Here is a 16271-nt window from a genome sequence, read left to right on the forward strand (position 1 = left end):
CCTAAAAACTGAAAACACTGGCTTCAAAGGAAAACCATTTAATATCAAATAAGTCAATCTTAAACACTATATGTGAAGTAATGATAATCAAACACTGATATTTTCTTTTGTAGCTATTACTGCATCAGGATGAATCCGTCATTCCTCCTCTGTGTCCATGGACTCTGAGGGCCCTGCGGCCTGTAGCTCTGCCTCATATTGCTTCTTCAGGCCCTTCAGATACATTCTCAAGCTTTCGGGGTCAAGTCTGGAGTTCCTGGCAGTCTGCATGAGGCGGGTGGCCAGGTGGTACACAGCTCTCTGCCTCTGTGTTTCCGGATCACTGTGATGTTTGGCCTGGAGCAATAATAAACCACATCATTAGGGTATAGTCTCTTTGCTCTGATGTGAAGCAGGATTATTCATTGGACGCAAAAATATTTGTGCTGTCTCTCATGTCAGGCCAAGCCAAGCCAAAGCATTTGACTCTCTCAGGGTCAAATATTTGTTTATGGTAAATGAAAGCTTGTTTTACTGTTGCAAAATGTAGCTTGTGCTGTATAAAATCATGTACTGTGAATTAAAGGGACACATAAAACGTTGAAGATGGCAAAAGCAAATCATCGTGAACCATACCAGAAGCTGCTGGCTAACTTTGGAGGCAATTATTTTTGCCTCTTGAATTATGTTTGAAGGAAGTGCAGTCATTTCTGCTGCTCTCAGACCTAAGGAAGCATAAACAAGCAGTGAGAAATGTCTTTGACCAGTTTAATCAGGATTGTATTCAGATTTTACAGACTCAGTACCATAGTGTCTTTCTTCAGAGCACCCTCGATTTAGCAGGTACGTGTACACCACGCTCTCTGCCCCGGTGTCCCCACTGCGTGTGTGCTGAACCTCCATGTGCTGGTTCTCCACGTTGGGATAAAGAGACTCCAGATGGCAGAGCTCCAGATAATGTGTTGCAAACAGAGTGAACGCCTGCAAACAACCAGGAAACAGCACACCTTAAAGAATTAAACACACGGTATTCCTGTATTGACTTTACCCCTTTGTTGTTGACCTAAGAGGTGTATCTCACAGACAATAGAAAGTTGTTAATAAAGCGCATAGGAATCAGATTTTTCTGGTTCCCATTTGAGAGGAAGGAATGTCAGCGGAGGACTGTATGCATACTACCTTGAGGCTAAGGAGGAACTCGCAAACTGTGTGGCAGATGCCAATGCCTTCCTCAGCACTGGTTCCACGCCCCAACTCATCTATGATGATCAGGGACCTGTCACTTACATTGTGGATTATGTAAGCGATCTTTGGGGAGTAAATATGTAGTCAATCATTATTTCATTATTTATTTCGCTCTTAAAGAAAGTCAGAAGCCCTAATGTTAAAATACAAACATACCTCCTTCATTTCCAACATGAAGGTGGAAGAGTTTGTTTCAAAATCATCATCCACACCTATCCTGGTGAAAATCTGATCAGCAACACGAAAAGATGCATACTCAGCAGGGACAAAGGAACCTGGAATACAAAATAATGTAAGGGCGTTACTCAAAAAGTCAAATCAAATCCTGGCACTGTGCCGCTCCACATTCCTGCGAGGCTTTAGAGGTTTGCTGCTGACCTATCTGAGCCATGATCTGACACAGCGCCACCTGCTTGAGGTAGGTGGATTTGCCGCTCATGTTGGGTCCAGTGATGATGACAAAGTTGCTGCCCTCGGAGATGTAGCTATTGTTCGATACGGGCTGCTGTCCAACAATCCGCTCCAGAATGGGGTGACGACCCTGCTTGATGGCCAGCGTGTCTGTGAACTCTGGGCGCACTGGCAGACGCAGCAGAAAGAAAAGGAACAATCAAAATGACCTCTACTTGTTAGTATGTTGTTTACATAATAACTCTTTCATGCATGTCCATGGGATGATGCCAGTAAACTGTGAGTTAATTAATGTGAATTCATCTACATAATTCAATTCTTACGTAAGCTGGTTGTTTAACTGAAAGGTTTGTGACAGGATAATAAAGCAGATTTTTCAAAGAGGAGTGTGCATTGGTTACAGTCAGTTAGCTCCTCCGCTGGGGGGATTTGTCTTGGTTAATACAGCGCACCAGTGCACACTTATGTAACAAGGGTAATCTGAGTACAGGCTGGCTGGGATAGAGGGGGGCAGGCAGTCAGCACATGTATATGGAGATACACTTTCAGACAGCTGAGGCCCAGCGCACACCACCCACGTGGCTGATCGGGCTGGTGCTGCCCACGACCCCACCACAAAAAAAAGACCTGATGCCAGCAGAGCTGCCAGCTCAGTGGAGCAGTGTCTGACTGTTGTGTGTGACGTCGGCTGGGTGCTGACTTTGTGCACATAGCACTCCTTAAGACAACAGATCAGCATCCGGAAAGGTTCATTTGACAGTTTGACTGAATTGAGATAGGTAGTTGGTTCAGTGATTCATACTAACCATAGTCTGAGATGGTGCATGCGTTGGCCAGTGACAGCAACATGTCCAGCATGGAGACAGCATCAGAGAGCTTGTAAAGGCAGTGGATGTGCTCGTGGACAGTGCTTAGCAGCTGACATGTAACCCTGTGTGGAAGACAGCTTAGAAGCTGCAGGGGAATAGTACTGAAGGAAAATTTGCTAACAAACAGTACCCTCTGGTGGACAAAAGGTAGAACACAATAATTGATCGAAATAAGCTGTTAAAATGAAAACTTAGACAGTGCCCACAAAACAATACATTACTGTGAATGTTTGGTACTAGTGATATGATCATGATTTCCTCACACATAGGACATATGGAAGATCTCCCTCAGGGCCTCATCACAGCGGTCATTCATCTTCATCAGGTCAGCAATAGTGAAGCCATAGTTGTTCTTGTGCTTGGTGACCTGCGGAGGCAGATGTTGAAATCAAGCTTTTGTGTTCTTTCAATAGTTAGATATAGCATTTTCTCTGTTCTTAGTTAGCCTGTTAACTCTCTAACTTGAGTGGACCTTGATGAACTCAGGGGGGAGTTTCCCTTCAGGCAACACCAGCCCTTCAAGCTTCATCTGGATGAAGAAACCTCGAGCTGTGCTGAAGCTGGTACGCATCGGCAAAGCGTATTTCTCCCCCGACTGGTTCACCAGGCCTGTGCAACATTCAAAGTGTTTTGTTGTTAAAAAATGGAAAAAGATTATGGCAGAAAATACTTTATTCAGCCTCTCATATATAGTATGTAGAATATATACAGTATGTATCATATTAAAATGTATATATTTAGGTTTTGGGCTGTCAAAACATTCAAATAAATCACATTGGACCTTTAAAATCTGGAATGGACATGTTTTAGTATGGTTTTTTTAAAGTATGGACCGAAACAAATAGAGAAATATTTGCCATATAATTATGATGAGAGGTAATAATGAATAGTTGCAGCCCTAATTGTAAGCCAAATATATCAACTGAACAGCCAAATGACACACCTGCAATGTCGTCCACTATCTCAGTGTAAGCTCTGCGTGCGATGTCGAGGAACTCGTTGATGTTGGGGCGGACAGCATAACACTTCTGGGTGCGCATGTTCAGGCTGCCCTTCAGGTAGGTAGTATCCTCATTTATCACTGTCTTGATCTGCGCTAGGATCATGTCAAACCTGAGGATAACTCAAAAATATTGAGTGTAAGAAGTCTGTAGTACATGATGGAAAATGTATATCAAACATAGTCACAACACTCGGTACCTATTGTCTTCCAGGGAGGTGCTGTATGCCTTGAGCAGAGCTGTTTTGCAATTCTTTAACACCAACTATTCGAAAAGGGAAAATGCTTCAAACTTAATATTTACCTACTTCATCATTCTCTAAATGGGTATAGAATGATTTAAAACAAATTTCACAAACCCGTAACCGTGGCACTAGGTCTAACGTGTGTTTCAGCTGAATGACGTGAGTAATCTTTGCTTCAGCAACCTGAACCTGCAGGAATACAGAAACAAGAACTGATTAGTTAAAAGACAGACACACATTTCTCACATATTTTGGCAATTTAGTTAGCTAACATTTTCACACGCATTCCACTGCTATGAAATCAGTTTATACAATCACAAACACTGAAAATACCGTTTCCTGCTTTGGGATTTGGACGAGAACAGAGAGCAGCTGGTCAATGTCAAGGAAATGACCTATGGCTGTGCAAAAGAGCAGATATTGAAAAACTGTGGCATATTATTATTATTATTATTATATTCCCATCTTCAGTATGTACATGAATCTTTAATGTATCAATAAAAAGCATTTGTGGTTATTCCTGACCATTCTTCAGGCCAAAGAAGAGCTCCTCGTCCTGCAACAGCTCTTGTATAGTATCCAAGCGTATGTTGATGGTGTCCACATCAACCAGAGGCTCCAGAATATTGGAGCGCAACCTTCTAGCTCCACCAGGCGTTTTAGTGTGGTTAAGTACACCTAAAAGAGTATGCTCGCTCCTATACACAGATAAGCAGACAGATCACTTAATGCACATGATAATAAAAGCACTAGACACTTAAAAGATGCTTTGACAGTCTCGCCCTCTTACCTGTGGTCTCTGTTATTGACCACCAACTCCAAGTTAGTGGCAGATGCTGAGTCAATCATTGCTGTCTGCTCGCTCCCTTTAAAAGTCACTTTGAGAGACTTGGCAGCGTAGACAGAGTTCTGGATGAACTCCAAATATTTCAACAAAGCAGCTGCTGCAGCTAGGCAATAATACCTGAAAACATAATGACATTTGGTAATAAAAATATATTGTTACAGTACATCTGCTTCTATACATTAATGTACTCAGTAGCGTACTTAGTTTGCACTTCCATGATGACGGTGCCAAATTCTGGAGCACACAGCTGCTGAATGTACTCCAGTCCTTTCCTCTCATTAAAGTACTTCCTTTGGATAGCAGTGAAAGCTACACCCTGACAAACAAACATAATAATATTGTAATAAATATAATAATATGATAAATACAAATAGTATGTCACAATAGCAGCTTTAATAACACATGTGAATAGATGGTACATACCATACAGAAGAGACAGCAAGGGGTGAGACAATAAGATTTGATTATGGATCGCAATTGAATAAATCTTTCGGGTCATTGTAAACATCTTTGGAAAGGATTTTTATTTTTGCACTCATCGTAGTAAAATGAAATACATTAGTGGATACATTAAAGCGTTTTGTTTTCTAACAAAATCCTGGGAATCCAATATGTTTTAGTGCCATTTAAGCATATTTGTATGATTGTCAGGATTAAATCGCGATTATTCTGGCCTAAATGTTGCATAGAATCTTCCTATTGTCCCGTGCCTAGTATGAGTGTATTCTGCACAGGTACCGGGAAGTTCTCCGTGATGAGGTTGAACAGCTTGGTCCCTTTCCCCTTCTCACTGGCTGTATCTGGCATCAGTATTTCCAGTGGCACCAATATGTGCATTTTGGTAATGACCTACAAAAGAGTAACCTATGAGTGAGACAAGAGTTCTTCTATTTTAAGAGTCTGTGCTGAGTGTAGCCATGATTTCCAGCCACTTAAGCATGTAGGTTAGAGCTTTTGACAACATTACCTTGGCATACGCCCCAGTGTCTGCAAACTGGGAGAGTATAAGCTCCGGGCATTTCAAGTTGAGACTAGCAATGCCAATCTCTCCCCTGGCCAAACCGCGGCCTTCGACCACCGCAACAATCACAGAGGCACCACAAGTTGACGTTGCAGAGGAACAGCTTGTTACTGCAACCAAAACATTAATTAGAATTAGAATCACAGCTTCAGTCATGTTGACATGGTCAAACAGTATCTGAGTTTAAAGTACCAGTGTGATCAGTCAGTGGTGTCCGTGCTGGGTGTGTGCCAGGGGCCCCAGCAGACCCCAGGGTCCTCCTGAGTTTCGGTGGTCCTCCACGGCTGCGAAGGGAGGAGCTGTCCGAGGTAGTCGCAAGAAGTGACGAACTGGTCCTGTCTAACGTGTAGCTGTGATGGAGCTGACCTTTTTCAAGACAAATATAAGTATTTGAATGGAAATTCAGCATTGTTGTCATTGAAATGTCTTCTGTCCAATAACGATAGCTTCAAATTCATGTGACATATAGGATACCATTCCATATTAGATATTATTACTATTCTCGACAAATAAGACAGACCTTTTGTATTTTATTTTAAGGCATACTTCATACCAATACTGTATTAAAATGCAGCTTTTTTAATTGAAAAGTCTCTATGTATTTCATAAGCTTCCATATAATGTAACCCATTGACCAATTGTAAAACTACACAGGTAAATCAGGATACACTTATTTTCAATGGATTTGAGTGTTTTTTTCTATGTTAAGACAGTCTTTAACTTCATTTTTAAGGCCATTGTTCTAAAAGTAAAAGAAGCTAACATTGGTGCTAGCTTAAACTGCTACGGCTATCATCACCTGAGGCCATCCGGGGGAGCGATAGACCATGGCCGGAGCTCGAGCTGCCTTCACCTAAACTCTGATGGGATGAACTGGACGAAGTTGAAGGGGGACAGTACGAGGTCGTTTCATTCGGCTCGCTTCTGTCCATTGGGGACACCCCCCATGTTTCTCTACATTCTGGGGTGTCACCTACCTCGTCTGTGCTGCTAGAAAACATTTAAAAACCTGGCAAAGGCAGATGAAGAGACCTAAATTACCGAACGTATTAATACATGTTTTAAACTTTATGCTAGGAATAGCAAAAATAAATGTGGATTGGAAGAAGTCCGACCGGAAGCTTCCAAAACCCGCCACACCGAAAGTACGATGCACGAACCAAATCAGCGCGCGATCATGTTAGGTCCTAGCATGCAGCATCATCGGGTGTCAGTCACGATGGATTGTTTAACCAAGACTACTGACTGACTTAAATACATATGTACATCAAATATTAAATACACACAAGAATTTGACATCTGTGGGACATAGGTACATACAGAGTAAAACAAATACAAAGAGGTAAAGAAAGAAAATAAAGAAAGTGATTGAAAATATATTTGTCAAACACCCATTTGGTTTTGATTGCATTCATATTTTGTTTAAGTGTTGCCATATTGAGAATGAGTGAGTAAGCTCACATCACTGGTTTTTGTTACACAAATAGTTATCTTGTAATAACATTCAGTAAGTGCACTTTTTTTCCTGCTTTTATTCTGAAAATAACACACACCGGAAATCACCTACTTGTTCCTGCCGCTGCCAACATGGCGGCTGATGCAGAAGAGGGTGATTATTTTGTGAGAGAAATTGAGAAAAACGACGGCTTTTCCCTAAAAGTGAAGCAGTGCTACTTGGGAGATGTTGGCTGTGTTGTTTGGGATGCAGCTATTGTCCTGGCAAAATATTTAGAGACGAAGCAGTTTTATGATCCGTCCTCAGGAGTGAACGTGTGGGCTGGGAGGACTGTGGTGGAGTTAGGAGCTGGGACAGGAGTTGTTGGGCTGATGGCAGCAACACTGGGGTGAGAAAACTTACTTACAATCAGAGTTATTATGATACCTAATTGTTTAAATATTATTATACAAGTGTTTTACCTCCAAGGTGTTGCTATTCAACAACGAACTAGCTGCTCCCCCCCCCCCTTGCTTTGGAGTTATGAACTAATAACAAACAGAATAGTAATATATTGTTTTGATTGTGTTATAAATCCCATAGAGCTGACGTCACTGTGACAGACCTGGAGGATTTGCAGACCCTCCTGAGGTTGAACATCCAGGAAAACCAGGCACTAATCAAAAGTGGATCAGTTACTGCCAAGGTACTGAAATGGTTTGTACTTGAATTTTGTTATTTGTATTTCAGTCATATAACCCAATGTGATGTTCAACACATTGCAAGACAACTGCTTGATTTCTGCTCTCCTTAAAAAGGGGTGAAGATGTGTCTGACTTCCGACCTCCCCCACATTATGTCCTTATGGCTGATTGCATCTATTATGAGCAGGTAATTTACTTTACTTTGCCCTTAAATCTAATCATGAATATTTATAAAATTGTGCTGTATCACTTTCATTGCAAAACAGAACAAACAACTGTAGCACTGTGTTTCTCTTAGTGACTTATAATACATTTCCACACAGTCTATTGTTCCTCTGGTGGACAGCTTGAAGCTGCTCTCAGGGCCAGAAACCTGCATTATTTGCTGCTATGAGCAACGCACAGAAGGAGTCAACCCAAAAGTGGAGAAAAAGTTTTTTGAGGTGAGTGACCAACTGTTTGTTCCATTTGTAAATACTTATAAACAGGTAATCAAATAATAATATGTTGAAATGTATGTCATAACCTCTCAGTAAATCATCATGGTCGTTTGTGTTATCTTCTAGTTGCTGCAAAGAAAGTTCAACTGTGAGGAGATCCCTTCAGAAAAGCAAGACCCAGAGTTTAGTAGTCCAGACATCCACATCCTGCACATCCGGAGAAAAGCCTGAGTTTGTGTCTACAGTAATCAGTATTGTACCCTAATACCCTATGGAAATCAGACTTCAATTTGTACCGGTTTTATATTTAATGTATCTTCATTTCTGCACTCGCTTTAACATTTTTTTAAGGAAATATATGTTTTGGATATATCACTAAAGAATGTACTTGATGATTGGAGAACACTTTTTTTTTTTCAAAGCGAAACCATTCCACTTCAAAACACATGAAGATAATATCAGGAGTTTCATATGTGTGTTTCATTGTAAGACTGTGAAGGTAGATGGCAGAGACATGAAAGACTATGCAGCCTATCCTTAATATAAAATGAGTTGTTTAAGCTAGACTAGATCACAAATTGACCACAATTAAACCATGGTTTCTTGGTGATTGTTTGGATTTTTGTCTCGCTAATCTTGTAAATGTAAAAGACAGTGAAAGTTTGAGTTTAAAGCTCAGTAAACTGCAGCAAAATAAAAAAGCATTAGACTTGCTGTGATTTTGGTTTGGACTGTCCTTTCTGATGTGAATGGTTCAATATACATGTTTGTAGGTTATAACATTAGGATAATACACAGTCACAAATTAGATTGATATAGTTAACATTCCCCTAGAATGAGCACCTGAGGTATGTCAATTCAGACATTACTGATTTGGAGCACTAGGGGGCAATAGTTGCCTTGAGTAAATACAAAGTATTTCACTTTGAGTAATGTTAAGCCTGTGCAATGCAACCTATTAGATTTTGACTACTAGTGAGGACCAAGGTTGTTAAATTAAAACAGAGTTAATTTAGGTTTTGAAATGTTATTTTTTACATTTTTATAACTTTTTACATTTAGAGAGGTGGTAAAATAAATAATGACTAAAATTCCCTTATCCATATGTTTCTAGCTTGCCCAGTTATAAAAAATCTCCTAAAAAGCTTCTGCCCTGCCTGCGAGGGGAATTCTATCCCAAGCCCCAGATTAGCTGAAAGATTACGGCTCTTTTTCAAGCATAAACCATGAAGTACGCCCCGCACTCCCACAGGCATGCAGGGGCCCCTCACAGCCTTTCATGCTGCACTCTGTTTACACAGGAGAGATGCAGTGTAATGAGCAGGGTGGCCTCCAACGCTCACACCAAATAAAAATATTAATACTGAAGTTGACAGGTGAGGTTGACACTGAAGGTCCTAAAAACACAAAAATTACTTTATAAAAGATTGCAATGTGGACTCAAGTTTGGTTATGTACTACATGCATTAATTGTAATGCTCAATATTAGTGCTATAGGCTAACCTGTTTGCCTGAAATCTGCTGACACTGTACAGCAAACATCTGCGAGCCATGAATATTCCTGAATTTAATGGTTACATTTTTTATTAAAATCGAACATTTCATTATCCATCTTGTGCGTTGTGTAAAAATATCGTTATATAATAATATATAAATACTTAAAACAGCAGATGCTTTAGCAGTGTGTAAAGGTAATTAATGGTGAATCATCATTGTTTAAGTACAGCATTATGAGACGTTTGCTCATCTGAAAAAACGTACAGACGCAAAAAAAAGTCCCTCCTGTCCCAACTGATATATTCTTTATCAACAAATTCCCCGTAGAGGCTTGGGAATGTAAGGAGTCGAAACAGAGAGGGATGAATCATGGTTAAATAATCTAAACCCTGGATCCCTGTTGACCTAAATCAATGATATGGCCTAACACAAAAGGGATAAAGTAAGATTCATTGTCTTTATTCTCATTCTCTTTTACAGATACTTAAATTAAAGCAGGTCATTTAAGATGATCACTCCCTGTGGCCCTTATCTGCCCTCTCACTTCTTCCAAGTCCAGCTGGGCTGCAACAATCAGACCAGGATATACGTCCGGCTAATTCTATTGTTTTAAAGCTGGTATTAAGTTCATGTCGCCCATGTGGCGAGGGCAGTATTCAGGGGGGATATTGGGGAGATTAGAGGGGGATTCTGTGTCAACATTTCATCCTCCTCCCCTCCCTTAGCTCTCCTAGTCGAGCCATTTATAATATGTTTTACAGTCTCACCAGTCCTATCTTCTTTATTAAAATGTTAACTTGAAATACTGTAGTTATATAATTTTGTGGTTGGCTAATTAGACTAGCACTACAGGGGAATACAGGAGGCTAAATGAGGACAGCCCACAGTGAAACCGTTACAGTTTATTCCATAAAAGCGATAAAAATGCATCACTGGCATATACTGCATGCACCAAGACAGAATGTGGGCGTGTTCTGCCAACAGATGGTGCTATTTGTAGAAAGAACTCTTACCTGTAAGGAAAACCTGCAGTAGGCTGAAAAGTTAAAGTCGTCATAAATAGCTGAAAAAGCCACAAAGTCCCCTCTTTTTGACACAGGCAGTTTATTGACTATGGAATGATGATGACATTTGTTGGAGCTCTTACTATGATCTTTGAGATTCATGTACAATATACAACCAGACATATTTAATTTCTACACAGATATCCTGGTAAATAACATCTGCATAGACTCTGTAATGCACCTGCACCCCCCCTGGTTCTTTGAAAACACGAGGGAGCAGTGCAGCGCCCCTCCAAACCAGCTGGGTGGAGGAGAGTCTGGCTCCAGGCAGCCTGTTTGGTGTGTGCACCACTCTGCTGCATCACAGCCAAGTGACACAGAAGATCCTTTGTGTCTCCATCCTCACTGCCTGGAGCCAAGAGACACTGTTCCAGAAAAAGGAAGACTAATTTTCTCGCTAACTATTAGGGAGTGGCTCAAGAATAGACATCAAACTGGGCTGATTAAAAATAGAATAATAGAAGAATCCGGCATGAGTGTGTAACTTCTCTGATCCTGCAAAGGTGCCTCACAGCCCATTTTAGGCACACAGATCACATTACAAACGGGGCCTTTATGCTGCACAAAGGGCTCTGTTCCAAAACAAAGCAGGTGATTCGTTTTGCAGCTTCTTCAATAATGAGATGCAACAATGCTAATAATCTGTGGCACTCTTGTTCAATGGATTGAGAAGCAAGCGGTGGTACGGTGCCAGTGAAGCAAAGCCCGACAGGACAACTAGCTTATAGAAACACAATGCTGACTCAACCCCCCCCCTCACCCTAACCACTCCCACCCCCCTGCAGGGGACAGGAGGATGGATGGGGGTGCTGTTAGGACAGCTGTGCTGCAGTTGAGAAGGGACACACAACCAGTACTGTGAGAAAATGATGCACACTCCCCACCCCTTCAATTCATGACAATACAGCAATATTCGACACACCAAAGATTGTTTATCTGGATATTTAAAGAGCATTTATAACCCGTTGTAGTCTTTGTAGGCAGCATTAGGCTTAACTGTTACAATAAACTATGGGTATGGACAGTGATTAATCGAGGGAACGTGGTATCAGTAAAAATGAAATAGTGTATTGATCCCTCACTTGAAATACCACAGGTTATGCGGCAACTTGCCGGTGACTGCTGTCCCTGAGGCATTCTAGTGCAATGATGTATTTGTCATCATTAAGATGGGTGGCGGACCAGCACCGAGGGGAGAACTGCAGAACGGTGTGTGTGTGTGTGTGTGTGTGTGTGTGTGTGTGTGTGTGTGTGTGTGTGTGTGTGTGTGTGTGTGTGTGTGTGTGTGTGTGTGTGTGTGTGTGTGTGTGTGTGTGTGTGTGTGTGTGTGTGTGTGTGTGTGTGTGTGTGTGTGTGTGTGCGTGTGTGTGTGTGTGTGTGTGTGGTATTTTCCCTGAGTCATTATATCTCAGTAGTCTGAATCTAGTGTGAGCAGCAGCGCCTGACTTGCCTTAGATCTGAGGTTTCCTCCAAAACTGTTGTCTAATCCAGACGCAATGTCACTCCAAACACTGTCTCCACTGTAATTACAGCGCTCCTGTCAGACATACAGATGTAGTCAGTCATGGAGCGTGGCAGTGTGGTGGCAAGCTGCTGAAGGAGGCCTTTGAGGTTGCTCTGCATGGATCTCTATCATTGTATCAGTCCTTGTGTGAAGGCTGCGAATGAATATATGTGTGGCTGCTGGATACTGCTGCTGGGTTAATGACTCCTGTCTATGTTCAACTTGGTATTAGAGTCACCTGTTTCTGTGGGTATTGAGGTTATGTTAAGCCAAATTACACATGCCACATGGTTAGCAAAGGTCAACGCTCTGAACAATAAAAAATAAAAATTCCAATTAATTTAATTTTGTTTTAGGAACTGACGCACATTCTGTTCCTGGCAGCCAATCGACCTCAAGCTGCAGCACCATATATAACGTCTGCCGCCCCCCTCCCTTTTCTACACTGTAGCATTGCTTACATCTGAAGGGAAGATAGTCCACACTCAGCTACAATCCTTATTATCTCTGTGTGTGTTACAGCTGGAAAAACACAGCAGTGGAGTCCAAGGACAGACTGGTTCACACTTTCACACAGCTGTGTCCGACATCCTGCAATTCTCAAGAGGAACCATGTGGACACATTTCAGGTTTTCACATAATGGAATTTCAATAGAAGCTAGAGGCTTACATGTAATGGGACTTAGATTGTATATTTTTAAAGTGGAGAAACCAACATGATTATAGGCCAGTAAGGCTGAACCAACACATCTGTACTGTATTGTTAATGGTTAAATCATGTAGTTAATGCTTGTATGAGCATTTTGTCTTTCACTTAAAAAACAAATTGGTTTTGTCGTGTGGACCTTCAGATTTTCATAATAATGTTCTGGTTCTTTGAATTTGTAACTTCACCACAGCAAGTAACCTTCAGTTTCAGATATGACTGGAATGTATTTTGGACCAATGCCCAGAGTGCACCTTGGACTTCACAGCTTCACATTTTCAACGCCATTGCACAACCCTTTTTCAAATAGTTTATAACCAAAACCTTCCCTGGCACACAATGAAAACACAAGAGACGCCTACAATATAAACAAAAAAGAGTGCGTCTGTGAGCGTTAGCCTCAGCAGGAAACCTGAAAAAAAGTTTAGCCACTTCCTGCTATTTTTTACACTGTGCTCTGCGTGACTTTATTGTTCAAAAGCACTCTTGAAAAGGCTACCCATTGAAGGATTTAATCAGAGGACAGAGAGATAGAGGTTTCATAACCAAAGAGGCAGTCTTACTGTCCTTAAGCAGCCACTGTATTGTGTGAGCTGTGGCTTACAGTAGGTGTTCCCTCCTACCATTTGGCAGATAAATGAACCACCTTAATTACATAGTTCACCAATGTGCACATGAATATATGTGTCTAAAGGCATAACAAATCCAACAGTGATTATCCAGCTGGGTGTGGCTGTTCAACTGTAGGCGAAATTCCTGCAATGACTATTCACAACCCACAGTCAGAAAGAAGTATTATATTCGTACTACCTGCACAAATGTGACCCTGCAGTGAAGAGGAAGTAACGACAAGTGAGGAAGAAGAAACCACACCCTTGAAAACCACAAGCATTACTCAGGCTATAGGTTTGTAGGCATGTCGGGCATGCAGCTATAATATAGCCTTCCACTCACCACAGTTATCCTTAAGCTACTTTAAATCTTTCTCAAGTTGACTAATGAAGTCCAGGCTTTTATTGCAACAAAAGGATTCAAATAAGGTCTGATCCATTATTGCAGAACTGAGCTCACCGAACGCGGGGTGTCTTTCAATTTCTCTACTCTCTTCTGCTTTTTATATAGAATAGAGGAAGTGACTGGAAACATGCAGCACAGTCAGCCACCTATGTGAAACCACAAACACCAGCAGGGTCCCATCATGCTGTCGTCATAGGAACTGCCCCAACAAACAGGAGGGGAAGATATCTTTGTGCAAACTAATGGAAGCATTTAGGCCTTTTTTTAATCATCTAACTTGTTGATTTGCTTTAGACTGAGTAATGTTTCATACATTGATATATTTAAAGAACCCCCAAATAATCGTAGCAAAAATATGATCATAATAATTTCGAAAAGTATAGGCCTCTATACTGTGTGTTTATATGTATATAAAATTAAAAAATGAAAAAAATACAGTAACTAAATAATATTAGTGAAAAAGCCTAATTAATTTCATTCGTTAATTTCAGTCTTATCTCTTTATAGGAAATTCATATAGACTCGAGTATATGCATATTGCCCCATATTTCCTGAACTTAGTAAGTATTATGTCTGATAACAAAATTATTTAAATCAACGCAGGATGCCATTTCCTGTAACTAGGTTATAGGTTTAAGGCTGTCCTTTTACACCTTAAAGAGACCACTCTCTTACAGCTTATCCTCTGTACATGATAGATTCTGATACCAGGACGGTATGGATCTGAAATAAGCTTTTTGTTTCATTTGTGAGATGCTAAATGAACGTGCTGCTGTGCTGTTGTGAACACAATCATATTCAAACCCCACCTTTCTAAATGCTGTCTTGCATCTCATAATAACACACAATAATGAAACTGATTATACGTAGCACCCATAACTGATCTTCTCTCTATGAACTTTCCTCTCAGGAAGTCTAAGGAATTCCAACCAGGCACAGAGGGAGTTGAGAGAAGGGCCAGGAGGTCTCATTTTTACAGAGGAGAGGTCAGAGAACATTGCCAACGTTCGCTGTCCTTGCCCCAGGGGCCCCAGTGCTTCTAATAAAGCTGTGAGAATCATATGGTTGTAATGAAGTGGTGGGAACCAGAATGGCCATTATAGCCCAATTAAACTGCCATCAGCATATAATGGAGGCCCTCGACCAAGCTCTCACTGAAGGAAAATATTTACAAATATCCTCAGAAGCCTGGATATCTGAAGTGTTTGTGTCTGATTATTACAATCATAGCTGTTTACTCTGATAGAGCAGTTAAATCACAGCTGCAAGAAGTGTGTGGGTGATGTGGAACATCTTCTGTGGCAGAGGAGCTGTATCTTTCTGTCACCTGACCTGTGTGACGGAAACCTCTGTGGTGCTAAAGCAAACATCCTGAGGCCTCGACAGCAACTTGCTAAGCACCAGTTTCCACACGCTAAATGACTATACATACAAACACTTAGACACATGTACGATAGGGTGAGGTTGTGAGAGAATGCTGCAAATACTTACCTTGTATGCTTGAGAGATAGAGTGCATCCTATTCTTGTAACCTGTGCTTTTTAAGGGAAGGTTGCATTACATTGTGCCAGATTTCTTTATGTGGAGGTGTTAAACACTGGAAAGAGTACCTTTCAGTGCTGAGAGGAAGAATCCTTAAGAATCTAAGCTTCAGTTACCCTAAACACAGTAGTCAGACTATATATCACTATTAATACTGTCTTGTTCAAGAGAGCTAACACAAGTGTTAATCAACTTAATGGAAACTAAAACATTACTGTGTCCGACTTACTAATGAAATGTCAAACTGACTATCTTTTAAAAAGGCCTATTCGACTTAAATAGCTTGACAGAAATGATTATTCAGCAGCAGCAAGAATGACATTACATCAGCGTTTTTGCCGAGTAGAAAAGGGGAATAATAAAGACACCAAAGGATATGGCGTCATCTTTCTGGCATATAACAAACTAGATTGGACACGGATCACTCTCACTTTTGAGGTTATATACAGCAAGATGATGGTAATTATCCTTATTACACACTCATTATACTCATGTTGAAAGACTGCAACATATGGTTGTGGGTTTCTCCTTTTGATAAGAGCAATAAACGGTCTTATTAGTTACTAGTATCTCTTTACAGATGAGTCTCAAGTTAATCTTATTTACATTAGTCCACTTGAAAAGACTTCCCTTCTCAGCGAGTGAAAAACCACCCAGACTCGCTTTTAAATGCCAGTCCCAACCAAATGCATATTCAGGAAGTTACAGCTGACAGCTCAGATTCAGCTCAGCTATGGCTCAAACC

The 16271-nt window shown here is 40.9% G+C and overlaps 2 protein-coding genes across 2 annotated transcripts; one reads left to right on the forward strand and one right to left on the reverse strand.

The window, feature by feature from the left end:
- Positions 1-22: 22 nt before the first annotated feature.
- Positions 23-6771, reverse strand: msh4 (mutS homolog 4). The gene is made up of 20 exons (XM_079640334.1): positions 6417-6771; positions 5810-5983; positions 5564-5727; positions 5335-5445; positions 4797-4912; positions 4540-4713; positions 4275-4447; positions 4083-4150; positions 3864-3938; positions 3705-3769; positions 3448-3617; positions 2977-3113; positions 2768-2871; positions 2442-2566; positions 1603-1803; positions 1381-1499; positions 1159-1287; positions 786-960; positions 616-704; positions 23-336 (listed from the first exon to the last, which is right to left on the reverse strand). The coding sequence occupies exons 1-20, from the start codon at positions 6616-6618 to the stop codon at positions 139-141; spliced, it is 2769 nt and encodes a 922-aa protein (XP_079496460.1). The 5' UTR covers positions 6619-6771; the 3' UTR covers positions 23-138.
- Positions 6772-7171: 400 nt separating this feature from the next.
- Positions 7172-8915, forward strand: vcpkmt (valosin containing protein lysine (K) methyltransferase). The gene is made up of 5 exons (XM_079640335.1): positions 7172-7461; positions 7656-7769; positions 7871-7943; positions 8080-8199; positions 8323-8915. The coding sequence occupies exons 1-5, from the start codon at positions 7205-7207 to the stop codon at positions 8425-8427; spliced, it is 669 nt and encodes a 222-aa protein (XP_079496461.1). The 5' UTR covers positions 7172-7204; the 3' UTR covers positions 8428-8915.
- Positions 8916-16271: the final 7356 nt, after the last annotated feature.

Source organism: Notothenia rossii (assembly GCF_949606895.1).
Source record: "Notothenia rossii genome assembly, chromosome: 7".
NCBI lineage: Eukaryota > Metazoa > Chordata > Actinopteri > Perciformes > Nototheniidae > Notothenia > Notothenia rossii.